Source organism: Miniopterus natalensis, chromosome 15, assembly GCF_054644295.1.
Source record: "Miniopterus natalensis isolate mMinNat1 chromosome 15, mMinNat1.hap1, whole genome shotgun sequence".
NCBI classification, from domain to species: Eukaryota; Metazoa; Chordata; class Mammalia; order Chiroptera; family Miniopteridae; genus Miniopterus; species Miniopterus natalensis.
The window spans coordinates 5,546,925-5,574,733 of NC_142095.1; the positions used below are offsets into that span (position 1 = coordinate 5,546,925).

At 47.6% G+C, this 27,809-nt stretch overlaps 1 protein-coding gene across 1 annotated transcript in view; it reads right to left on the bottom strand.

Annotated features, from left to right (window-relative positions):
• LARS2 (leucyl-tRNA synthetase 2, mitochondrial) overlaps nucleotides 1-26,457 on the bottom strand; it is an 84,565-nt gene extending 58,108 nt beyond the window's left edge. The window contains exons 1-5 of the mRNA XM_087824806.1: nucleotides 26,406-26,457; nucleotides 22,233-22,486; nucleotides 19,189-19,317; nucleotides 12,144-12,235; nucleotides 11,066-11,126 (exon numbers count right to left, since the gene is read on the bottom strand). Coding sequence (XP_087680932.1) covers nucleotides 11,066-11,126; nucleotides 12,144-12,235; nucleotides 19,189-19,317; nucleotides 22,233-22,466 — 516 coding nt within the window. The 5' untranslated portion in view covers nucleotides 22,467-22,486; nucleotides 26,406-26,457. The remainder of the gene's footprint in view (nucleotides 1-11,065; nucleotides 11,127-12,143; nucleotides 12,236-19,188; nucleotides 19,318-22,232; nucleotides 22,487-26,405) is intronic.
• Between the last annotated feature and the right edge of the window lie 1,352 nt (nucleotides 26,458-27,809).

Genomic DNA, 27,809 nt, shown 5'->3' on the forward strand with positions numbered 1-27,809 from the left:
CTCCCTTGCCTCCCACAACATGCTGGTTCCTGGACAGGCTGTTGTCCTGACCTGGTCAAGCATGGAAAGTAACTTCCATACCTGGTAGCATTCACGTACTAGTTGGTACCCGTGACTACCCCCCCCCCCCCCCCCCCCCCCGCTTATCCTATATAATTCTTTGGTGCCTGCCAAGCCGAGAGATGATTCATTTGTTTTGTCTTGCAGCCTCAAAGACATGCCTCCTATGTGAGTTTCCCCTAATAAACTCTATTAATTACCCCTGGAGTGGCAGCCTTTCTTTGGTCTCTCCTGCCTTCCATTACGGAGATAGATGTTCAGTCCCGGGAATGTCCCCTGGGTCTGTGTGTATGAACGCCGATGGCTTTACTTTAATGTATGTTTTACCACACTCACCCCATCTCCTCTGGAGTGCCTGTGTCATTGGCCCAGAGGATGCTGGGAGTGCTCCTGCCCATTTATTCCCATCTGCTGCACACAGGGTCCCACTAGGACCCTCAGTATCATCCACCCCGTGAAGAACTGGCAGACCAGGCGCCCAGCTTCCTTGGTTTGCTGATTTAAAAAAGCAAAACAGCTATTTCTAGTCTTCTAATGCTTCATCTCAGTAAAAATCACCAAAGACATCTTTCTGAAATTAAACTGCTTAAAAGCATTAACTTTAGTCTGGCTAGAGATAGAGGCTCCCTTTCACTTTTCCACTGGGAACTACTTACTTAAAACTCTATGGGCTTCGATCTTTTTAGTTTGAGCCTATAACCTCAGGCAGATTAAGGAGCCAAGCAACTTTCTGGTAGGCACTCCATAAAAAGGCATAAAACATCCCTGGGAAAAGTAGAAATGCCAGCCCATTAGCTTAGGTTCCCCTTCTCCAGCTGGTGTGACTCCATCTCTGTTGAGCACATGGGGCAGGGCACTCAATCCCAGTGAGCTCACCCCTCTCCCAACTCTGAGACCAACCCCAGGAGAGACCTGGCCAGCCTGGGGAGCAGACCCACACAATTCCGAAACTCGGTTACACATGCATAGCGCTGCTCCCTGGGAATGAGTGACTGATTTTACTCTCTAAATTTTAAATCATTTAATATGCCTCCAAGTGGCTGTCTGGCTTGGAAAGTCTCCTGTAATAAATTCATGTAATAAATTTCCTATTGTGAATTTAGTTACAGAGGCATATCGTTTTTCTTGATACAACATCAGCTTACCCTCTTCCATGAAAAGGTTGTTGACAAGTAAGTGCTGAAAGATCATTTGCTGGAATCCAGCCCACAGCACCCAAATGTCCTTGCCCAGCCCTGCCTGTACCCCAAAGGGAGGCCGATATCTGTAGGGTGGGGATTCCTGCTCCCAAGCAGTGGGACAGCACTAACCTGGGAAGAATTCTTAGTCAAACAAGGGCTGTTTACTCTGTTCCAAAATTCCATTTCATTCCTGTGCTTTCCTTTCCAAAGAAGCCAACACCTACATAATGCACCCTTGTTTTTAAAACAGTAAGACAGGTAACTCAAAGTTATAGCTCCAAAAGCAACCACAACAAGGTCACATCCACATAGATTCATATAAAGGTGTTAACTTTTCTATCCCCCTGAGCTCTAGAAAGCGCCATCTACCTGTCCGGAGACCAAATTTATGCACCTGGGACCTCAACCGGAATCTCTCTCCCACATGGCAATTTTCATTCTATAATACCTGATTTTTAGCATGAAAAGTATGTCGCACATTCACAGCCAAACACAGAGCCCGACACAGACGGTGAGTTCCCTCAGACCACAAGTGAGGCTCGACGCAACCTCCTCTGAGACCTGCCACCCACACCGCACACTGCACATAATACTAACTAAGCCAGCTGTGCCAGGAGCCCTGTGGTGCAGCGACTCGGCAATGACAAAATCCATGAAGGCCGAGCCAGAGGCCTCCTCTACTGGCGAAATGGCACGTGGTCTGGGAACAACAGTCACAGCAGCAGGTCCCTTGTGTGCGCCTCACTGAGGTCCCTGCAGGCTGACACTCCTCGCTCCAGGAAGAGTCTGAGAGAGCATGCTCTAAGGGAAAGACAATCCACTTTGGAGCCATTTAACTTGGGTTCGAGTCCTTGTATCATCGTTAGCTTTGTGGCCCCAGACAAGTGTCCCTGTCTAAAAACAGGGGTAAAGAAGCCCATCTGAGAGGCCATCGTGAGGACAAATGTCATAATGTATGGAAAGCACACAATGGGCACATGGGAGGGACCAAAGGAGCCACTTCCCTGGCCTGACTCTGGAACGCTGTTGGGGGAGCGAGGCTGGTTTCACCATCACACCTCAAGGAGGCAGCTGGCACCCTCATGAGACTCCTGGAACAAGGCGAAAGGGAGAGGGAAGGACTGGGGGAGAGAAAGCTTACAATCACCATCCCTTACCAAATACCCCCTTTCTGACTAGAAAGAGACGGAGGCTATAAGAGAACAACCAAAACACAGGACCCGGATGGAGACATTCACCGAAGGCTGCTCCCAGTCACCGCTGGTGGTCGCCCATTGCCAGGAGAGCCAGCCGGGTCGCCTCCCTCCCAGCTTCTGCTCCGGCAGGAGTCACTGGTACCAGATCACAGAACCCCTAGCATCACTCAAAGCCACGTGCATGTATGTTGCATTGCAACCTCGCATTACTTAGGTTAGCTGTCGGAATTTAACACAATAAAACAAACAAAAACTCGAAGCAAGGTGTTTATCAAGTCAGTCCTTCCGCAGCCCTGTTCACTGAAAAATAAACACCTCGAGAAAGGTGAGCAACCACCATGCGACACAGTTCCCGGGACAAGGCTTCACCTCCTCCTCTCCTCGGCCTCACCATAAGCCTCCTGCCTTCGCAACAACCGAGCTTGGAAGCAGACGAAGCAAACAGGTACCTTTTGAAAAACTGATCTTTCATAAGGAGCATTTTTGTCATTTGCTCTTCACTGCAACAGAGATGCATGACAATGACCTTGCTTTTTATTCCACCCCAGACTCTCTAATTCTAACAGGGAGAGGTTCGGAAAGCACAGCACAGCTCCAACGCCAGGGAGCCAGCCTCCGTATTCATATTGTGCGACTGTCCGGCCACCAGGGAATGACAGGGAGGCCTAGTGCTCCATGCCACCACCCGACTGAGTCAGAAATGCCAAGTACATTTAGGACAGACATTTTGGCCCTATTATTTAAGTCCCCAAGTGTTGTTCACCTTCCCAAACAGGCTGTGAGCTCCTAAGGGCAGGTATGGACAATAGCTAAAAGGAGAAGGTCAGCAGGCCCAAGACTGGAGTCTGAGCCATGGCTGTGCCATGGGCTTGCTGGGGACCAAGACTGGAGTCTGAGCCATGGCTGTGCCATGGGCTTGCTGGGGACCAAGACTGGAGTCTGAGCCATGGCTGTGCCATGGGCTTGCTGGGGACCAGGGACAAATGAGTAGTCTCTCTGGGCCTCCCTCTCCCTCTCTGGCAGCTGGCATGCTGCAGCTGTTATGAGGATCAAGGGATCTGAAGAGGGTTATTAGCTTTCCTTTCCGGCTCTGTCTGGCCCAGCGTGGGTGCAAACTGGTGCTCAGTGAATCTTCATTAATGCCACAGATATAGCAATATTCAGGTAGTCAAGTGTCTATATTTAAAAAACAAAGGAAAGCCTTGAGACAGAGCCCTTGCTAATTTTCTTAACTAGAACAGGCTTTCTTAAAAAAGTTCTTGGAACCACAATCTGGTTTACTCACACTCAGTGTCAAGTATGGGTTCACATGAGAAATGCTGCCCCTTCGTACGGCACACAGCACTTTAACCGACCTGTGTGCAGAACCTCCAAACCCCCGCAGGCCTGAAGACGCACTTTCTCCCCATCGGCAATGTCCACGTGGAAAAGGAAGGATGACTTTTCCCAAGGAGACTACTCTTGGAACTGAGATCAGCTTCTCACCTCCCTGGTATGGGGCTGCTCCCCAATCCTTGTTCTAAGAGGATCACTAATCGGCTATTGTGATAGAGACAATGGAGATACTAAGAACAGAAAGAATGGACTTTCCACCCAACTCAAGGTTCTGTTTGTTCATTCACTCGCCGAGTTACTGCTCAGACACTCAGAGTACCGACTACAGTCAGCACTGGGTCAGGAGCATGAAGACGACCTGCCCCCCACACTGACAGGAGCAAGGCCATCTATAGCAGCCTTTCCATGGACTCCGCTCTCTTAAGCAGGTTGCTGTGAGCCCTCACCCCCATCCCACTCATTCCTATTTGTCTCTGAGGGAAGAGAGGCAACCCGCCATCCACCTTCACTCCCATGGGCACTCCAGGCCCTAGACCCATCCCTCACCTCTCCAGCTTCTCCTTCATTCCATTTCACTTGCATCTCACCCCACAACTCTTTGTCACCTACAGTCCCAGGCGGGGTCTCCATCCGAGACCACATGGCTACCTCGTCCATCCTTCCAAGGCTGTTACTCCCATGAGTCCCACTGCCCAGGCTCCTAGGCCGCACCAGCCACTTCCCCTTGGCTTCAGCCTCAAGCCGCCTTCTTCACCCACCTGTCAACGGCCACCTTTGCCAAACCTCTGCCTCTGCTCTCCTTTACCTTCCCTGCCCTCCTCCACGCAGCGTCGAAGGAACAAGTGTTAATGTGGGCGTAATTAATCAGTCATGGGCCTGACATTTGTCTAAGAATCCGTTTCGAGGTCATTATGTTCCTTGGCCTCAGGACTAACTCCAGACCGAGAAGAAGCGTTTAATGAACACTGAACACCGCAAGTGCTAGACGCTGTGCTTTCACAGCGCACGCATCTTGTCCTTAAAGGTCTCATTTCTCAAATCCAGGGCTGCAGCTAAACTCTCAAGTAATTTAAAAGGTTCATGTCCTACATGCTCTTGAAGCCAATTTAGAAAATGACTAGTAACAATGGAAACGCTGGTCTTTGCTGTTTTAAAGAAAACTCACACACTGTCTTTCTTGAGCTGAAATCAAAAAGCTCCTCTCTTTGCTATTGTCTGGACCATTATTTTCTGAGCGCTGCTGTTTTTATGGTAACCTGAAAGCTGCCTCCTGCTACAAACTACACAAATTCTGAGAACAGCCCACAACTGGGTGAGAAGCAACCATTTGCTTAATTTCTTGGTAATTGTCCTTTGCCAGCTGACAAGAATTTCATCAGCCCGACAATACAGGCAGCTTTTCTAAGTAGACAGTTGGGAACAGAAAACCCTCCATTAAACTACAGACGAGACTAAGGGGTCTGAATTGCAATTTGTTATCTGTCTACTTGAACAGACGCCAGGATTTCAACCACCCAAGCCAAAGCGGCTTGCCACAATCGTTGCATTTTTCTGGAAGGAAAAGAACATTAATCTTATCTGCAATGTACTTGAAAATTTCAGGATCGACAGGACAGAGTCACCGGGAAAGTATTTTTGAGATGTAACTTCTCCGGGTTTCTTGAATAATGTGAAGGCTATTTGTTCACACGGGCCCGGACCCGGAGGAAGAGGAAATACCAATCCAGCCATCGCAGCAGGGATGCACAGCGGCGACAGCAGCCAACAGGAGCTGTCCTGCTGCCTGCCGGCTCCATGAGCAATGAGCGGTGGGGCAGGTCACAGCCTGAAAGATTTCACGTGACACAGATCCCCTCAAAAAGAAAAAACACAACAACTATAAGCTGAAAAAAACGTATAGGAACTTATTTTGAAGATCTTTTAGTCCAGTGACTTTAATTTTTTATTTTTTTTAATATGTTTTTATTGATTTCAGAGAGAGGAAGGGAGAGAGAGAGAAACATTGATGAGAGAGAAACCCTGATCCGCTGCTTCCTGCACGCCCCCCGCTGGGGATCAAACCCACAACCCGGGTATGTGCCCTGACCAGGAATCGAACTGGCAGCCTCCTGGTGCGTGGGATGACGCTCCATCAACTGAGCCACACTGGCTGGACAAGTCCAGTGACTTTTAAAAGGCAAGGAGTAGGGACAGAGAAGCAAAGATCAGAACCTCACAGGAGAGAGGAGGGTTTTAAAAACTATACAGGGTGGGGCAAAAGCACGCTTAGAGTTGTTCATATGGAAAATAATACAATAATTAATAAATAATATCTGCACACTCACAACAGTCAACCTCCTTTTGCCCCACCCTGTATATGCCAGTTCCTTCTTCCGAGAAGATGGAATAGATGTACTTTCCCCCGCTCTTTCTACTAAGCACAACTAAAAACCCTGGACTTTTTATATAGGAAACAACATAAGACTCTGAAAAGCAGAGAGGAGAGGCAAGCTGGCTAGGAACCTCAACACCTGAGGAGTGACATGGTGGTGAGTTCCTCGGGTTTTCTTTGTGCCTCATAAGTCCCAGAATCGGAACCAAGAGAGCCAATAACCCAGGAATGCCAAGGAGTACAGACAGAAGACAGTTCGGGCTGTGCTTTGAAATATCAGCGTGTCCTCGAACAAGACTGGGAAAAGTTTTCCAGCTTTGATTTTCACACCCCAAAGCCAGATTTTTCCCCTCCAATTTTTTTATTATGGTAAAACGCACATAAAATTTACCATCCTAACTATTTTTAAGTGTACACTTCAGTGCTAAGTTGTCCCCCCTTATCTGTGGGGGACACGTTCCAAGACCCCAGTGGATGCCTGAAACCACAGATAGTACTCAACTCTAGAGATGCTATGTTTTTTCCTATACATACAAACCTATGATAACATTTAATTTATAAATTAGGCACAGCAAGAGATTAACAATAACTAGTAATAAAATACTGTACTTTGGGGACATAGTTAATAAAAATAACCACCAGCAATGAGAACACAGATCCTTGATATTGGGAGGACAGGGTCCTACTGCACCCCCTGGCCCCTGCAAGCTGCTCCAGGAACATGTGCACGGCTGCCTCCCATGGGGCTGGAGGGGAAGGGACTGGTAGCCACCAATGAGCTAAGAGCTGAAACTGACCAAAATTAACCGCAATTTACCATTCAAGCCTTTCCCCTGGAAGCTGCAAGTCTTCAATAGACTCCAAAGTCCCAAAATAATTACATCAGACAGCTTCTGCCAGTGCAGTTGTCTAGGTGGGGAGGCGGATTCCTGGTACTTCCTACGCCCTGCCATCTCCCTAGAATCCCTTCCCCCAAAGCTTGTTTTGATCACCAGCTTGATCGTCAGTGGCTTTCTGAGCCTTTTCTCCCTTATCCAGTGGCTACTGCTCATTCTCTCTGTGGAAATTCTCTCTCCCCTGGTTTCTACGGCACCATTTTACTGCAATTCTACTCTAACCCTGGGACTTTTGGCTCCTCTTTATCTCTTGACCCCCCATATACAAGACATCCTGGGCGCTCTGTTCTCCCTACACTGTCCCTTGGTGATTTCATCGCGTTTCTCTGTAGTTGGTCATCCCCAAGGATGGCCACCACAGTCCTTCCCTGTCTGCATATGCATGCCGCTCCTCACACGAAGAGGTGGGTCTCAGTCCTCAACCCTTCCGCCTTGGATGTCTACTTTTCTTGCAGATCTGTTTCACTGGCACTGTCCTTGGGCCATGTGTCAGTTTCCCTTGGCTCTTCCAGGCTCTTATCAGAAGAAAAGTTTTTAAATTCCAGGCTCACCTGAAATTGACTTCCACATATAAGTTCTCAAACAAAAGATGTGTTTTGACAGTAAATTTGAAAGGTTATTTGAAAAGTTCATTTAGGGCTGTGAGATGCCATGAATAACTCTCACCCTGGAATGGCTCATCCTTCAAGGTGATTAGACATGTCTTCAGTGAGTTTACCTTGTAAGAAAGACGTGTGGAACCCAGTGTGAGACTCCAGAGGAGACATCATCCCAGAACTTCCTGTCTAATACAGAAAACATCCCATTAAAAGCACCAGTTAGCCTCCTGTCACCCTGGCATGTTCTCCACTCCTACTCTAAGTACCACTATTTACAAACATAATTTACAAACTTAAGACAACAAATCAAACAATTCATTTGTTATGCAGCCATAGCAACTGGAAGGGATACCTGAAGAACCAATCAGACAAATCCAGACTGCTAGACATTCCTCAAAACCACTACACAAAACTCTTCAAAAGTCAAAATCATTATATTCATCATTGACTGGGCTCAGGACCACCAGCGGGAACTGCAACAGAACCAACCACTTCCTCTTGTAGGCACACTTACTGGGTGGCCCCAAGAGGCTCCTTCTTTAGTTAGGGTTGAAGAGTCTAGGAAGGCTATCCTGCTGGGGCAGCGAAGACCTCTGCAGCACATTTTAGGCTGATCAGTACTGAGCTGGCACAGCCCCGTCTGAGCTCAGCTGCACCTGTGCCATGTGTTCATGATGACATACGGTCCCCACCCGGACATGACTACAGTTCTGAGAGCCAACCCTCAGGCCCCAGCCCCCACCTCCCTGGAAACAGGGAGGCACTAAAAGATAAGGTGCCCATTCACTTCAGCTAAAACAAAGGCAACCCTCACCCCCACCCCATCAACCAAAGAAAAACTCCAGGACAAGGTTAACTTTCTGATTCTGAGGGAGATCAAGTGATCCAGAGCGGGAAATCTGCCAGACACACCGCTTTACCGCTGAAGGACCTGAAAAGGGACCCTGAAGGACCTGAAAGGGGACCCGGAGAGTCAACCACTTCGGGGCCTGTTAGGCGTTGTCAAGGCAACCACAGCTCCCAGCTCCGCAAGGGGAGTCTTCCCAACCCTGTTTCCAGGCACTCACTTGTCCTCAAGTTCTTTTTGTTTTAAGCTATTTTTTGAATCCTTTTAAAATAAAAAACATTAAAAAATATATTTCCATTATCCTGGAGCCCTCATTATTTCTCGTCATTTAATCCTTCCTTATCAGACATCTAGTCCTCTAGGTAAATAAAATGCCAAGGTTGTAAGGGCCTTGAAGCAATAATTTTCACTTTGTAATGATACAAATCACGAAAATCATACAAATCATGAAAATAAATTCATGCGGGTATGGTCCAAAGAGCTGGGTGTTTTGGATGAGAGGAGTACAGCTCCCCAACCAGGATAACTAACGACATGGGGGTGGGCAGGAAAAGGCTCAGCAAAGACCTGCAGAAGCGCAGGCCCACCAACCTGTGGTGTAAAGAAGCACGAGATGCCCAGGGGAAGTTACAAAATGACTGCCATTCCATGATGCTACACGGTATTATCAGTAATCATTTTCGCTGTAATAATGGAATTGTGAGGAAGGAAGGAAGGAGCCAGCGAGCCTTCATCTTTGCCACAGGTACTGAGCTCTTTACAGATGAAGTTGTATCGTGTCCGGGGCCTGCTGCAAAATTATTCAACGTGGAGGGTGCGGATGAAGTAAGATTGGCCGTGTAATAGCAACTGTTGAAGCCGGGTGATGAGTCTTTGGGGGCTCCCTATACTAGTCTCACTTTTTTAGAATACATTGGAAATTTTCCAAAATAAAAGAAGATTATTTTAAAAAAGAGACAGGAAGACAGATGAAAGAGGGGAAAAGGAAAGCAGGTGAGTCGAGCAAAAGATGAGGGAGAACAGAGAGTGGAGAGGACAGTGAAAGGGAAGGAAGATAGGGAGCCCAGTCGGCGTGGCTCAGCGGCTGAGCATCGACCTAGGATCCAGGATGACGGGGTTCAATTCCGGTCAGGGCACTTAAAAAAAAATTTGTTTTTAATAAATAAATAAATAGAAAGATGGAGAGAAAGCAAGAGAATCAGAAGCACAGAGATCAGTGCAGATGGTGGGGGTGCCCCAAACCCCTCCTTGGCCACCCTGCTTCACGCAGGCCGTGCGGCACTGACGGCAAAACTTGGAAGAGCTCAAAGTGGCCAAAAGCCCGTCCGGCTGTGAGTGCTGAGTGCGGTTCTAAGATGCCTCTTCCACTGCTCTAGGAAAACCACCCCTGCTCCCTTCCCAGCCCACACGCCGGCGGGGAGAGTGTGAGGGCACAGTCTGAGTCTGTTCCAGTGCACAGCTGTCTAAGGGGCAGTAATTCCTGTGTTTCCCTGGCCCCGCCATGGGCAAAGCCATCAGTGTTACCACTGGGCACTGACATGTACAGAAGACCAAACGTAAAAACACAAGGAAGAAACCAGTCACAGGAATTTAAAAGCCAATGAACAGGAGTACAAATTATCCAGATGGTAAAAACGCAGGTCGGTGAACAGCGCCCAGGCCCACAGGCAGTGTTCCTGAGAAAGGGCCTACCTCTGCCCCGGAGCGGTCACTAAGTACCAAGTGAAATTCAAGGGAGAGGATCTACATGGAGCCACAGACTGGTGAAAATTTTAAACGGGAAGGGCAGAGAAAGAAATAAATCCAGCAAGTATCAAGATGGAGGTAGAAAGATCACTGTATTACAAGGAAACAACTGGGGCTGCCCTCGGACTTCTCCACCAGATCTATACATGTGGTTCAATTGCATAGAACTACTACTACGAAGCACACACACACACACACACACACGAACACAATGCCTCCATATAACAGCTGGTGAAATCTAAATAAGGTTTGTACTCCCATGAATAGTACTGTACCTGTGTCAGTTTCTTGGTTTTGATATTATTGTGTAGTTACAGAAAATGTTATCACTGGGGAGGCTGGGGGAAGGGGACGTGTCTCTCTGTACTATTTTGGCAACTTCCTGTGACTCGACAATTTATTGATGACAGAATCATAATTCTGCCTCAATTCCAAACTTGGAACAAAAGGTCAATAAATCAACTTAGCACCTAATCACCTAAAAGGACCAAATGGGTGGATATTTAATCACAAGCACATAGATTCCAACAGTTGTTTTCAACTATTGCTGAGAACAGCGGAAATCCCCGTGCAAAGCTGTCGCCACGCATAATCATAGCCCCTGTGAAGTTTAAATAAGAAGTTAACACTCTTAGCTTAATCTCACAGAAGATTACTTGTTTGCAGGCGAATTATCCCTGGGGATACTTTTTCATCTGTGGAGACCTGCTTACTGCCTCCCTCCCTTCCCTTCTCCCAACCTGAGGAGGAGGCACGTGAAGCGACTGTCATGGTCCCCGTGCAATCAGAACCTTCATTAAAATAAAGACCTTCCGTGAGAGAGGGTCCACTTACCCTATCCCAGCTGAAGCACAGGCCCAGGCGATCGAGCTGCTTCCTCATGTGCTTAATATTGCTGTGAAATAGAGGAAAAAAGGCTTGGTTTTCAGACGGGAGGGGGGTGGATATGGGAGCCTGAGGCATGGGCGGGAATGGCAGTGTGTCTGGAGAAAGCCACACCCAGGATAAACTGACCATGTATTTCTATGTTGAATTTAGGGCTAATTCCTCTTGCTTCGCAGTGGTGAAAGCAAAAAATTAAAAGAATTTTCAGAGAGAACTATAATGTGGAATTTGGATACCGCTCAAACTATGGTCGGGGAGAGGAGAAGCATTAATTATGGAAATTTAACAAATACAACCCTCTCCTCCTCCTTCTCCTTCCAAATGCAAATACTCAAAAGAATAACTTTTGTAAATAACCAAGCACCAAATGAACACATGAGCCTGGCTGGTGTGGCTCAGTTGGCTGAACGTTGTCCCATGAACCAGGAGGTCACTGGTTCGATTCCCAGTCAGGGCACATGCCTGGGTTGCGGGCTCCATCCCCAGTGGGGGGCGTGCAGAGGCAGCCAATCCATGACTCTCTCATCATTGATGTTTCTATTTCTCTCTCCCTCTCCCTTCCTCTCTCTGAAATCAATAAAGACATATTTTTTCTAAATGAACACAAGTATGAACACCCAAAACCCAATGTGCAATTTCTTAGATAAGAAAGCAGAGTGTTGCCCTGGCCACTGGGGCTCAGTTGGGTAGAGTATCGTCCCGTACACTGAAAGGTAGCGGGTTCAATTCCCAGTGAGGGCACATACGGGAGGCAACCGATCAATGTTTCTCTCTCACATCGATATTCCTCTCTCTCTTTCCCTTCCTCTAAAATCAATAAAAAATTTAAATATATATGTATATCTTCAGGTAGGGATTAAAAAAAAGAATGTAGAGCGCTAAAAGACAAACACCAGTATTTACAATCCTATCACTTGGCAGACTACAATGTTCAGTTTACTTTGCTTTCTATTTCTCATGCACAGATTTTAAAAATTATCTTACGCTTTCTATACATAGGTGTCTGAATATGTCTGTAAATACATACCTTTGCGTCCAGCTTTCTGGATGTAGATTCCTCTCAATCGCGGCATTTTCGGCAGGCAGTCCAAATGCATCCCACCCCATGGGGTTGATGACCTAGCATCACAAGGAAAATGTCAGGCATGGCAGACGGTGGCTACCTAGACCAGTATTTTCTTCTGGGCAATAAACAGGCCTTCTCTCCTACTAACATGCCTTATCCCTTCCTGGGTGGTTTCAAAATATGCTCTGGAAAGCCAGTAGGCTACCTCTGACATATCTTCTTGTCTGTACTGTTTGTAACTAACCTGAACTGTTTTCTGAAATTATAAAAAGTCTCTTTCGCCACAACAGGTAGGGAGACACCTTGACTCCAGACGCATCCTCATGCATGGACAATCCTAAGTGGGTTACTGACCACCAGCCTCTGGAGCAGGCTGGTGCCAGGCACTGGAAGTTAACCAAATCGAACAGACCATGAGGCTCAAAGGGGTGACCAGCTACCTGGCCTTCTTTTCTGTGTAAGGGGCCCAGCAGTTCTTCTTCTTTCCCACATAATTCAAGGCCCATATCAGGTGCTTTGCTGGAGAGCAGCTGGCTGTTCTGGCCACTGCTGCGTGGCCCAGGCACCGCCCACAAGCAGAAGGCAGCATCTGTGCTCTGGGCAGGAAGCTGCTGCCTCTGGCTGCCCTGGGCAAGGACACTGCTGGGTGTATCTTGTCGTGTTAGGGTTGGTGGTGGATCTGACCCACGCAGATCAGCTTTCTGGAAGTGATTACATAGGCCTGGTGAAAAAACAATGCTGAGGCTCCCTCCAGCTTGCTGTTGCCCCAGGAGAGCCTGGTTTGCCGTGTGCTATGCTGTGCTGCCCAGTCTTGGGGCTTCCTGTGCCAGTCTCGTTCACGTCTTGGTCTCACATGGCATCCAGATCAAATTCCTCCATTATTGGTGTCAATGCCCATTTTCTTGACTGTGATTTCTCTGTGGCCAAGACTCTCTAAAGCATCCACTGGAATGACTCTAAACTCTACTTTTTAGCTCCCAAATTCCTATTCTTTTCATCACCATAACTTGGTTTCATCCTTCCATCATTCCACAGTAACATCTGCCAACTGGGCAATTTATTCTTTAAAAAAACCACAAAACCCAGCATCTGGATCCATATGCCAGCGCTACCTGAGCCTTTTAATCCCCTAGGAGTTCACCTCTTCTTGGATATGAGTGCTTTGTGCAGAAAGGAATCAAGAAAAAGTCCTAGTAGCTGTAACCTGTGAATCTAAAAAATAAATTTCCAGTGTGAAAAATCATCATTTCCAGCTCTTCTTCTAACAAATACTCTAAGAATTTAAAGTTGAGTGAGAAGCCAAGCAGAGAGCAAAACAACCGGGAAATTCGGGAGAGCAGGACACCGCTACCACTTCTAGACGGAAGGCAGGAAGGAAGGCGGGTTAGCAGAGCTCAAAGGCTGAGGTTGGTGCAGAAGCTGACATAGGCAGATCTGCCGACATGAAACTGGATTAATGAAGGAGACACTATCCAGGCCAGGGAGAAATTCCCGGGCTTCTCCTTTCCTCCTGCCCCCCACTTTTGCCAGAATTTCTTACTGTCCAAAACCAGCCAGAGGCCAACTGACACCAGAACTTGGGAAACGTGGCCTGAAGGGGTCTGCCCTTCTGCCATTCAAGGCAAAGCAGGGGATGGATCTGACAGCAAACTGGCCAAGGACCAGCACAGGAACGCCAGTAGGACTGCAAAACCTACCACGATTTGAGACATCAAAGAAGAGTCAAGACCAGCTACTGATGAAAGGCAAACACAGGGATCAGACTCCTGACAGGTCAGACCAGAGCTGGCCAGGAGGCCAGGCCTGGGAGCTGGGTCTAGGCCAGCCTCTGGTGTAGACACAGTCACTTGACCACAGCTCAGCCCCTGCCTCCCTCCAGGCAGAGCCATAGACATCTCAGGGCTGTCAGGCAGGACAGATGGCAAGCAGAACAGGAAAAGGACACAGGAGAAAGCGTAGCTACATATGACAATGTACAGGCAAGGCTCTGGAGGGACAAACTGGAAAAGATCTGGATTACTGTCTAGAAGGGCCTGGTGAGGCAGGGAGCGCGCAAAGGGGACTGCAGCCTTATATATGCATATGTGTATTTAAGGGGGAACATGGAATTTTATGTTCAATTTTAAAATAGTTTTCTTTCAAAAGGTAAAAAAAAGAAGAAGAAGAACAAGCAAAGGTACAGTTCTTCCTCCTACACAGGAAGTAGGATCAAACAAGTCGAGTGAAGAGACTCTGGAGGGAGCCGGGAAACTGGGGCAGCTGGTCGTCGGGCTCCCCGATGGAGAGAGGAGCACACTGTCACCGAGGAGCCAGCCAATTTCCTAGGAACGATTGGCTTTCTCCCCCTTTCTTCATAAAACAAAACTTCACATCTGAAACCAACTCAGCTTCTAACTGACAGCAACCATGGTTACTGCTTCTCAAAAAAACTGCTATTTTCAGAGAGAGCGCCACGGTTTCTCCAGAGTAGATGCAACAGTTTATTTCCAAGAAATGAGAAACACAACATTTCATTTCGTTTAGCAAGTGTTAATAGCTCACCATGATTACAGATTGGGGATCAGATTCAAGTGAATACTTCACGGTAAGAGAAACCCGAGTGACAGTACAGAGGCCCAAGCAGACCCCTGGGAGTGTGGAGGGCCGCGACGGGCAGAGATCAGCCAGTTTCCAATCAAGACCCTGGACCAGCAATTCATTCTCTCCCTCAAATGACATCTGAGAAGATAAGCTCCAGAAACCCACTCTCTACTTTCAAACACTACAGGAATTTGCAAATTTGAAAACGCAGTGCCAAGCTGTACACCCGGGGCCCTTCATAGACATTTATTAACTGATGGGCAAACTGGAAACTGATGAAACGTATATTTCAGTCCACTCGCTAAGAACTCCCCTGCTTCTGATATTCATAGGTGATGACACTGTCCACACGACTGCCAGACACAGCCTCAATGCCTTTCCTCTTCCACAGGGAACAGCAAAAAGGCCCGAGCAGAAAATACTACTCAGGCAGTGCCCGGAGGTTTCCTGCCTCAGACAAATTAGCCCAAGTCTGTGAGGGGGACTTGGCACGTTGGTGCTTGAATCACCCGGCTTCTGGAGGTGCCAGGGAGACTAGCCGAGGTGGGAGGCGGGTAATTTTATTTTCCAGCCATCTGTGCGTACAACAGACGAAAACACAACAAAATCACCATATGGTGCTAAGCTGTAAATGTGTCATCAGACATTGTCCGGGTTTATGGAGGAACCGATTGACAGTGCAGCCTCTTCTGATTCCTGAAAGATAATTTATCCCTGGCTTCAAGCAGCCCCTGCTTAAACGTCCAAACTTCAGCACAACCTTATTAGTGCTGTCATTAATTGGGTTACACTGGAAAATTGCACTAAAATTATTTTTATTTTTTAAAAATATATCTTTATTGATTTCAGAGAGCGGAAGGGAAAAGGAGAGAGAGAGAGAAACATCAATGATGAGAGTCATTGATCGGCTGCCTCCTGCACACCTCCTACTGGCAATCGAGCCAGCAACTCGGGCATGTGCCCTGACCGGGAATCAAACCACGATCTCCTGGATCCTAGGTCAATGCTCAACCGCTGAGCCACGCTGGCTGGGTGCACTAGAATTTTTAAAAGGTCTTCTCATTGATTATCTCACATGAGCCTTGCAACAAATCTGTGAGGTGGGAGGTGGGTAGGCCACTGTTGTTGACTAATTCCTGATTCCTAATCAATTTATCACCCCCAAACCACTGCGTTTCTACTTGTAAAGGCCACATGTGATCTACTTGTGTGTCCATGGTCTGGTCAACTGTTTGTGACAATAGTCTCCCTAAGAGAACTGTGATGGTACTGGCTTTCAGGCACATCTCTAGGAACTACAACAAGAGCACGGGGATCCCAATCGTCATTTACACTCTTGTCTCGTTTCTCTCCTTTGTATGACTTATCTGCTGCTATAGGAGGAAACCAAAGTAAAAGCAAACCTGAACTTTTCAAACCATCATTCTCGCCCATTCGCAATCAACTTACAATCTGTGGTCTGGCCAGGCTCAGAAGCAAGGCGAAACCACAGACTGGGAAAAGGTCTTTGTATTGCTAACTAACAACGAATCAATAATCCAGACAAAGTCCTACAGAGCAACATGAAAAAGATGAACAAGTTGGCAAATAATGTGAGCGAGCCAATCAGAGATGAGGCAACTTAAATAGACACGAAGTTATCTCAGCTTCACTAGGACGACACCCATGAAAATGGAAATTAAAAACACAACTAGCTATTATCATTTCCTGTTTACCAAATTAGAAGGATTAAAAAGTCTAACATTAATAAGTGATGTCAAGGATGTACGTTAGTAAGAAACGCCATTCATTGCTGGCAGGAGTACAAATCAGCACCAACACTATGGAGAGCAACCTGACGAGATGGCCCAGCGCGATGACAATTCTCAGCCAACTAGGAATAAGGGGGACCGTCCTCGATCTGTCAGCAATGCAAAGACAAAATGGAGCAGAAAAAAACTTGTGTTTCAGGCACCAATCCAGTCATAGGACAGATAACACAGATGGCAGGCAATGACGTGCAGTTAAGATGCTTCTCAGAAGTCAGCTCCGGGCATCGCAATCCAGACAGAAGGGAGCAGGGACTCACTTATTCTATGGAGACGAGTGACTTCCCAGACTAATCCGATCAGTATAAATAATCACAGCGGCCACTCAGTAAGGGACGATTATGTGCTAGACACATGCACTAAACTCACTTAACCTGCACAACCACCCCTAGAGAGGAATGACTGTTATCCCTATTGCAAAGGTCAGGAAAGTGGGGTTCGGAGACATTAAATGACTTGTGCAGAGTCCCTCAGCTAGAAGCAGTAGAACGGGGTTCAGGCCTAGGCTGTCCAACTCCTGCAGCGGGCCTCTGTTACTGTAGGCGGCTCTATGTTGTCTTTTGGGCCTGAGCTGCCTACAAGGGTCCGGGTACCTCTGGCCTAGGGCTCTGCCTGGAGCTTTCGCTGTAACGTCTCATCCACCCAAAGGAATTAAAATCCCACCTACACCACCCCCACCCCGCCAATCACCTAGCTGTAAACAGGCTTCCCTTTCTTTACCATAAATGCACAGTTTTGCTTTAGCTTAATCTTCAGTGATTTGCCTGCATTAGCTAATTGTCTAAAATAAGTTGGATAAATTTAAAAAAAAGAAAAATCTAGTTGAAGCATCACAGTTAGATAAAGAATTATACTTCAGGCAAAGAGCCAATTCATTCCACACCGCCTCTTCCTAATAAACACAGCAGAAAAGATGGAAAGCAGTGTCGGGGAGATGGCATCTGGCATAAACCAGGGAGACAAACACCTGTGGCCGCCTTCAAGCAGAACACAAATCTCTGAGGCTGATAGTACAAAATTATTAACTCTTCCAGTGACAAAGAGGCATTGGAACTTGACTTCCTTTTTAGGATTACTTCTTGCTGCCAACAGCAGTTCAGCATAAATTTTCAAACCAACTGTGACAAGGATGCACCCATCTTTCTAAAAGAAAATGTTCACAAAGGACTAGGAGGTGGCAGGCATCATCTGTACAGCCCCGGCCAGTTAATCACAGTCAGTGGGGGAGCCCATTAACGTCTAACAACTGGTTCTCTCAAGGAAGAAGCCCTGATTTGTAGTGTTTGCCAATTTCCATGGTGTAAAGAATCCCAACATGTTGGATTACAAGCTACTAAGGTGACTAAGAAACACAAGATTGGGTGGAGATGCACAGTGGGCTCTTGGGCGATGGTGTGAGCAGAATCCAGCCCTCCATTGACAGTGCTAACATTTACTGTTAATATTTATTGTTACTACCACATGCCAGGTATATGTCAAGTGCTTCATAGTCATCCTCTTTGAATCCTTGTAACAGGCCCTTGTAATAGGGCAGGTACTATTTGATCTCCACTTTACGGATGAGAGAAAACTAGGTCTCAGAGAAGTTAATTAAGTAACTAGTCTAAGGTCCACAGCTAGGAAGTGTTTAGAGCTGGCCTTCTAACCCTGGCCACCTGGTTCAGTGGTCCCTGCTCGCAGCCTCTCTTCCACCCTGCCTCTCTGTAAGGAGTTAAGGAAGGTGCTATGGTTATTCCCACATCATGTCACTAGGGAGTAAAGAGCAGACCCTGGGGTGACCAGCAGTGGTGGGAAGGGGACTGACCCACACCAGCCAATAAGGATCTTTCTCTCCTCTCTCCCAGTAAATTTCACCTAATTCCCCAGATCCATGCCAGATGGTCCCTCTTTAGTGGAGTCTCTCCCAACTCCCCCAGAGCTATTACCCCCCAAATATATTTTTCTTACAAAAATTTTACTTATTCCGTTATGAAATGAATACACGCTCATTAGAGAACACAGAAAATAGTCAATTCAAAGAGAAAAATTTATTTGTGGCCCCACCTCCTACTCAGAGTCTTCGATCTGTATTTACGCTATTGGATTCATCCCCCAAAACAATGATTATCTATTTATGTGTTTCATCCCCACCAGACTGTGAACTCCTGCCGGGCAGACATCAGGTGTTACCCACATTCGTGGCTCCCCCATGCCATCCCTACCCCATTTGCATCCCTAGCACAACTCCCAGCACATGGCTGCCCCCTCCCAACTAATCTATGTGCTTTATTTTCATGTCTCCCAATTCATAAGAGGAAACACTGAGCTTTTCATGTTTATCTTCAAAGCTAATCTCATCTTATTACACCTTGCTGACTGTTCTGAGTATACACCTGTTTCCGTGTCCTAACATTGCCGACCGGTCATGAGTTCGCTCGTGTCTGCACTTACATTAATTTAAGTAATTTTAAACATCTTGCTGACCAAAGTAGCCAGTCGCACGGATGAGTTCTGGCTCGAAATAGCCGGTCAGCAAGGTGTTAACTGAAAGCGTTTCTCCATTTGCCTTGAACACGCGTTACACGCTCTGGCTGTCCTGCGGGATGCGGACACAGCTGTCCGGCAGCACCTGTCCTTACCTGCATCCCCCTCATCTTCTGGAACCGCGCGATGGTGTCGCTGATGGTGTACACGCGCACGTGGCCCATGTGAAGCTTGCCAGACGGATACGGGAACATGGACAGCACATAAAACTTGGGCTTCGATTTCTAGGACAGGATGGTAGAAAGTGACAATGAGTATTTATTAAGCATTTACTGGGAAGCTGCCTGCACATAACAGTGGGCACTGTCCTCAAGGTAATGGTTCAACATTGTAAAAAGTTACCTCTTGAAAAAACTTCTCATAATGGAAACTGGGCATTACTGACGGGCATTTTCCAGCAAAGTCCACAAACCCCGTCCAGGTGACAGGAACGTTCCCCCGCCCAGCACAAATCCTCCCGTGGAGAAGGGGCTCCTGAAGAAAGGGCAGTAACTGATTCTGCTTAGTCACTAGGGCTTGGGGGCGTCTGATATTATAACTACTGTATTTATTTCTGCCTTCTGCTTTTCCCTTTCTGTCCCTCCTCCCTTCCTAGAGCTCTATCACAGTTCTCTAAGACTTTGCTCCCCCCAAACTAATGAAAACAAATGCAAAACAGAATATTCCTAACCATTCCTTTGTGCGCATGTCGGGAGGGTGCTATGTTTTTTGCTAATGTTTGCATGACCGGACATTGACACAGCCAACTGTGACCAGGGGAGCTGGAGAAACCAGAAGTCAGATTCTTCCCCATCTCATCTGACCCCTTCCTTTAAACTTCCTTCAGCGAAGAAGCTAAACAAACTTTTAATAGAGCCGATAACCTGGCAAAAGACGAGAGTGGAACTTTTCTCTGTCCTGCGCATCCTCTACAAATGACTGGCGAGCGGTCAAGTCAAGCTGCCTGAAGGCAGAAAAGGGAACTAGGAATCTGGAACTAGTCTGCACGGACTAGAAAATCACCTTGAAATGCTGTCGATTTATATAAATGGATGGGAAGCAGCACACTGACCACGCTCTCTAATCAGAAACTGTGGATCCATAACTCTTACGAAAACCTCAGGAGTGTGGGAGAGGTCCGGAGGCTCAGGAGTCAGTGCGGACTCAGGAATTAGGTCTTTAAGAAGACAGTGACAGCTAATCCTCTCAGCTTGTAAACAAGGCTCGCAAAAGAAATGCAAGACTTTATTCCTTCAAATGGTGCAGAATCGAAAATAAGCAAACTATCCACCCTACCCATTTTTAGAGACCCAGAAAGAGCTGCTATAGAGTTCTTTGAAACCTGAAAAAACAAATAAAAAAACAAGAAACTCCTTGATATAAATTATTTCTAGTTTTTCACTGTAAAGTTTTTACATTAAACCTGTCTTTCTTTTATTATAATCATCTTGTTTTTATTATAGTAATACTTTTTTTATATTGTTTGACAATCAATCCTGCCCCAAACACTTTCCACATATAACTTCTTCATTAGCATCTGCTTTTTGTATGCCTGTCCAACAAAGCTTAAACTTACATAAAATCGAGTGATTCATTATATAGTGGCTGAGCCGAACACGGAAACTGAGTTTATAGAAGATATATTGAAAAGAATGGCTAGCAAAAGCCTTTAATATTCATGAATATTTTTAGTGCAGAAAAAGTATTCAGCTTACTGCCTGCCCCTGCCTTCTGCTTTCTGTGTGAATTAAGTCATCTTCCTCTGTCACAATGAAATGTGTCTGTCCTCTGGGGGTGGAAAGAGGGGAAGGAATTATGGGAGTTTATATTATAACCAAGCAGGAACCTGATTGAAAGGGAAATTTTCATAATTATATAAAAGTGTAGGAATTTAAACTTTTAAAAGAAATTAAGATTGTAAGCGATGGGAAAAAGATGGTCTTTATAAATAGGTCCTATTCTTTTTGCCAGCTTCTGACGTCAGGACAGAGATAACTTCTGCCTCTTTACAGATCCCGCTCTGAGCTGTCGCAGGCTGGGATGGGAGGATGGCAGAGGGAAGGAGCGCTCGACAGCCGCCGGGAGCCCTAGTTCTGGTCCTAGCTTTGCCTTTCTGGCTGCTCATGATCTGTACGTCAAAGGTGAGGCACACCCAGGTTCTGGGGGAAAGCATGAGCTCGGCTGTCAAACTGACTGGGTCCGAACCCTGGCTCTGCCACAGGTCAGCTGTGCGACTCGACCAATTACCAAACCTCCCCCTGAGCCTCAGTCTTCCTACCCCTGAGGGTAATGACCTTCCCTGAGGGTCATTTCAGGACTAAATGAGAAAATAAATGGGCAGATGGTGCCTGACACATAGTAGTAATATGCTCATTAAATGGAAGTTCTTTTTAGGATAAGATGGTGATGGCAAAACACTGAGCTTCTGGGAAACATTTGGGTGGGTTTCAGCTGCATGTAATACCAGAGGGAGGTCGATTACAAAAGCTCCAGAACCCGCCCGCACCCAGCAGTACTCTCGTCCAGACACGTGTCTCCTCCTGCACCTTTCATTTACATAACACTTCAGGTTGTAAAATGTGTTCAGCCACATTTCCTCATTGGATCCTCAAAAGAGTTCTGTGACATAAATAACGTGAGGAAAGTGAGGACCTCGGAAGTTCATGATGTTGCCAAGTTCACACTAATTCCGGGGGCAGAGCCAGTATTTTCCTGCCCAGGCTCCAGACCCCTCCTCGGGTGCTCTCCCCAGTGTACCAGTCCCCATTCACAAGCTGATGGAGTGCCACCAGCAATGGATGCGATGGACCAGGAAGACCCTGACACTTGCCACCTGCTATGGACCCTGTCTTGAAGAGTTTACCGTAAATGCTGCTCCAGAATGTCTGCATGCACCTGTGCACACACCCCGCACTGAAACTCTTCGAAGCACTAGCCTTGTTTCATTCATTACATTTACCGCTCACCAGCATCCCAGGGAGCAGCTGGCACTGTTGCTATCACTGTCCACTTTAGACAAGAAAACGGAAGCACAGAGAGATTCAATCATTTGGTTCAAGGTCATATACTTAATAACTTGTTTGAACCAGGCAGTCCAACCCCAGAGTCCAAGCCCTTAACCCCTCTTCTCTACCCTGTCCGCATCTCTCAGAATACTCACATCAGCTTCGGAAATTTTGGAGGCCTGTTCTTTTATTCGTGGATGCCACCATTTCTCAACGTCCTTTCTTGTCTGCAGCGTATACTCTTTCGTCCACTGTCCCGTGACACTGTAAATTCCTCTGGTACATCCTGGAATGACTCTCCTCCCCCAAATGATGACATCTGACCCACCATTTAGCTGCCTCTTCAGAAGAGAGACATAGAAACCCAGTCTCTGCCAAGCAGGAGCCATTCTTCAGAAGGTGGGAGGCCCTGAAAGAGGCCAGAAAGCACACTGGTGAGCCGCCCAGAACCCTCCCGATTCCACTCGGCTCCCTGCCTGCTCACATGCTTTCCTCTCATTCTTGTGATGACTTCTCTCCCCAAAAAGAATGCTTTAGAATTCACTTGAGCTCAGCACAAACTTTTTAATGGAAAATATAAAGAGGGCCAGTGCTCCCAGACACCAAAGATACAAAACCCCCAGAGGAACAAATGAAGACCCCTGCCTGGGCCAGTTCCTCCCTTCTCTGTAGGCCAGCCCAGGGTCTGTCCAGCAGGTTTCACTTCCCATCATCCAGGATTCAGAAGATCTCCAAGCGTATCTTACCTTGGCCTTATACCAGAAAGGATCTGAACACAGGCCTTCCTGGGGACCAGAGACTCCAAGCGATTATAAGCATTTTTCAAATATATTATGAGTTACATATACTCAGGAGGCTAAGCCAGGAAATAACCATTATTTAGAAGACTGCTTATTCACTTCGTTCTTCATTCATTTACTAAATATACAGCACGTCTCCAAAAAATATATACACACTTCGAATTATCATGATGTCAGTGTTTATTAACATACAGTTCATTTTCAAAATTTAAAAGAATCTACATTTTGGGGGACACTCTATATACTGAGTGCCATGAGATGCACATGGTTCTAGGCACTGGGGATACAACAGTGAACAAAAACAAAGTCCCTGCTGTCGTGGCACGTGCACACTGGCAGAGAAAAGGAGATGAGAAATCAACAAATAAATATACAATATGGGTACCAGTGGTGAGTGCTATGGGTTTTTGGAATCTAACCCATAGGTTGGGGCCCATCAGGACATCTAGCTGTGATTCAAAATCCGCCTTAAATGTTTCATGCAAAGGTGAATTCCAGAAATGGACTCATGGAAGATGTTTCATGTTTTATCACGATTCAAAAGGTTGAGGTGACAGTTCATCAGATATTTAAGATTTATGAATAAATAGCCTAAACTTTCTGCCTTCTTGCATAGTGTTTGAGAAGTGCTACAGTGTTTCCATAACAGATCTTTCAAAACCAAGAAAGAAATAAAGGAAGAACTTGACACTTTAAGCTGATGTTCTCTGATTCTCTCAGAATGTTTTCCGTATCTACTAGGATTGGCCCCGTTTCACAAAGGTACTGGGTCATGGGTGTTGCCAACAGGGTTCATTACAGGCTTATACAAGTGAATTTCACACTCACATAAAATGGCTTCACAGTGTTGGCATTTTACCAGTTGGTCTGCCAAAGTTCTTGACATACCAGTTCTCACTGTATTTAACACTTCTTGCTTCTTTGGGGGTGAAATCAGAAACAGACTAAAAAAACAACTCCCCTACTGACCAGGCTTGGCTATTTTAAAGTGAGTAGATGTGGCTACAGATATAATGGTGAACTATATGAAATCAGTCGAATATCAGCAATTCCATATGACCAACCTAATATAAAGGCAATTGCATTTATTTTTAGGGGCTGGGTTTCTACATGATCAGAACTATCTTCAGGATTCATGGATTTTATAGTTCAATGAGAAGCAACAAATTATAAAATTACAAACTGACCTTGACTGTAGTCTCACAAGCTTTTGATTTTAATGCTGGTTAGCCACTGTGACAAATGAAATACCGAAGAATGAGGACAGATCACCAATATAAGCAATATGAAGGTCATTCTTTCACTTAAAATTCTAATCCTGTCTCTACAACTTACTTATACTATGAACCAAATTACAAACAACACATAACAAATTCCCTATCTACACAACAAGAACAATCTTTCTAAAAACGTTCACATAATACCTGGCCCACCAATAACCTCTAATAACCTTTCCTTTACAGAAACCCGATAGACGAGAGATTCCTGAAACAGATCTAGGTATTTAAAAAAAACTTAAAGTTCAGGAAGCAAAAAGAACACGTAGATTACAAAGCGACAGATTATTCAATGAATGGTGGGAAAATTCAAATTAGAGCCCCACAAACCATACTAAACCCCATATAGATTAAAGGATTTTTTAAAATACCATAAAACAAGACCAAAAAAAACACAGCGTGGGGCAAAAGTAGGTTTATAGTTGTTGGTATGAAAAGCACAATAACTCATAAATAATTAAATGACAATAAACTGTTTTGTGTACTCACACCTATAAACCTACCCCTGCCCCACTCTGTGGGTGAGTACTTAATAACTCTTTAAAAGGTGCAGGATGTTCTGTTCTGAGAATAAAAACAACAGGATTCAGAAAGGAAAGTATGTAAATTAATTCCACCTCTCCAGGGAACCATACTGGAAAAAACATGTCAAGACTCTGTAAAGGAAAGCTCACACCCTTTTGGGTCAGAGGGTCCCCCAGGCTAAGCATACAGTGTACTCGGGGCTGTGATTTATTCCAGAATTTCCTGGAGCTCAGCCTGTTCTGGGGTGACCGGCGACAGACGACCACCAGAGTTTCTGTTTGAATCTGGAGCCTTTATTAGCTGGCCAGCGGCTACAGTGGCGGGGGGCTCACCCATGTGAGAGCAGAACTGCAGCCCGGACCCTCAGTTCTTCTCTCACTTTATGCGCAGTAATCACAAAGGCACTTCAGTACAGGGGTTTCCAATCATTTGTCAGGCTGTCAGCTTTGGGTACAGGAAACAAGGGGGGACCTTTAGCAACACAAAGGGGATGATTTAAACACAATGTTTTGCAATGAGTAATGGTTACGCTTGGCTGGAGCATGACTGGTAATGTTCTTTCTGTGGGAACTCAGGGGGAGAGGTAATTATCGGGTTAGCCTGTCGGGCCTTGTCCTGTACAGTAGGGATCTCGTTGTACCTTTACTGTTAGTTCCTCAGGTACATTCATGGCCAGAACAAGCCCAGTTCATCCCTCTAACCCCCCCCCCCGCCCCCGGCTCTGCCCTCCACAGCTCCCCACCGGAGCCCCCCTGGGCGCTGCCTCCTCCTGACCCCCATCGGCCCTTTATCAGGGGGCTGTGCCGGGAGGATAATGGGACAGGTGTGGCCGTGTGTCCTGTTCATGACAACCCGGCACCTGTCCCTCAGCTCCCTCTCACCCAGGCCTTTGCCTGGAGGTCTGGCCTCGGGTCTCTCCTTCCGCCCTATTCCGGGACCCCTGCAGCGCACCGACCCTCACTCCTCCCCTTTCGGGGTTCAGCCCTGAGCTCGGCCTCACCTGGCGCTGGGGGCTGCGTCTCCTGAGAAGGGGGGGAGGGGGGCAGTGCCCTGGGGGGGGGGGGCTGAGCGCTGGACCCAAACCGACCACGGTTTATGGAGAAACCTAGACGGGCAGGGAGACGGCCACGCAGCGGGGCGCGCGGCAGGAGCGCACAGCGGGGCGTCGGGGGGGCGCCCCGAGGTGCGCGAGAATGTGCCTGGGAAAGTGAATCTGAAAGGACCCGGTCGGGGACCAAGCAAAAGCGCTCCCGCGAGGGAGAGGAGCTGGGCTTCGGCAGCTCCTGAGGCCCCGCGCGGCCGCGGGCAGACGGCCTCCCTCAGGGTGAGGGGCGAGCCCCCGATGAGCCCCGAGGGCCTCCGCGCCCGGACACGCTGTGGGGCGGCCTGTGGGCCAGAGATGCCCCGGGGGGGCTTTTACCTGAGGGCGAGGCCCGGGCGGGGGCGCAGAGACCCGGGACCAGCCTCTGCGCGCACGTGCGCTTCTCAGGGACAGGGCCCGGGGCTACCCTCCGGCCTGTGGCTCAAAGAGCCTGAGGAGCCGGGTCTCGGAGACTCTTCCAGCGGATCTCCGAGACTTTTCCAGTTCGGAAGCCGCACGGCTCCGGGACCCCCCAGCCCAGCCGGCCCCTTCCCTCCCTGCTCCCCGCAAGTCGGAGCCTCCCGACCCGGGGAGAGGGGATCGGGCCTCGTCCCTCGTCCCGCCGAGCCCGGGTCAGGGGGTTACCTGCCCACAGGCTCTGGCCTGCGGCTCCTAACGCCTCGGTTCCCGCCTTAGGCGGCCGCGGCCCCTCCTGTCCCCATGGGCGCCGCCATGTTGGCAGAACAACAACTTTATCGGTAGCGGCCGCCGCGGACACAGACAGGCGGGGGCGGGGCCCGGGACTGCCCTGTGGCCCAGCCCCGCGCCCTGTCTCGTGTCGCCCACACTCTGCACACGGGGGATCGGGGGTCGGGGGGTCGGGGGATCGGGGGTGTCCCATTCGTAACCACCGCAGCAGGCGGGGGGCAGCCGGCAGGTTAGTGGCCCCGCAGACTCCGCGGGAGGCGGTGGAAAGGGCGCTGCGGGAGCCTGAGGTCAAGTTCAAGTCCCAGCGGCAGCCGCCCGCGGGCCCCAGGACGGGTGGAGCACCTTCTTCACCGTATGGGGTGATCGCCCAGCCCTGGGGGGGGGGGGGGACACGGACCTCCTCAGCTGGGAAAGCAGGACCCCCGAGCACCCACCCGCTTTCCTAGAGGAGTGTGTTTCCCACCCCGTAACCTTCCCCACTCCCGCAAGTTTCTTGCTATAAATAAATGAATGGATGAATGAATTGCAAAGGACCCTGATGTGAAGGTATAATTTGCAGAAAGGTGAAACCTGGTGAGAAGAGATTTTGAAGCACACACGCAGGTGGACAGTCAGGAATAGTGGGATGAATCTGCTGATTGTGCAGAGGGCTTGATATCCTATAGGACAAGTAAAAGGGATGCTGGGGAGCTATCTTTTTCTGCAGGGCAGAAATAAGTTGTGCCTCTATTAAATAAAATTCATCCCGTTACTATTCATAGTTCACATCTGCTCTGACAGAGCTGAAAAAAAAGACAAGCAAAGGTGTACGCCCGGCATCGCACCAGCTAATCCCAGGCCAGCGCTCCAGCAGGCACGCAGTCATCTTTCACCAGTTTCCAAGTCCCTAACAGTTTCCTGACGTTTCAAAATCCAAATGCTTTGTTATTCAAAGTGCGGTCTCCAGACTAGCCTGCCTTACCTGGGAACTTGCTAGAAATATAGAATCTCAGACACCACCCCATACCTGCTGAATCAGACTCTGCTCTTTAACAAAATCCCCAGGGGGGCAGTTCTTAGGCACATTGAAACTTGAGGCTCACTGTCTTAGAATGTGAGAATTGGGATCTTGAGAACACTCTAGCCCAGACTGTTCATTTTACAGATGAATAAACTGAGGCCCAGCGGAGCTGACTGTCTAGCTCAAGGTCATAGCAAGTTAGTAAAAGGTTTGGTATCCAAACGGGGTCTCTAGCCTGCTAGAATAGTACGCTTCCAAATTGCAGACTGGAAGATCATTGGGAGCTTAGAAAACTTCCAGTCCAACACCCTCACTTCAAAAGTGAGGACACTGAGGCCCAG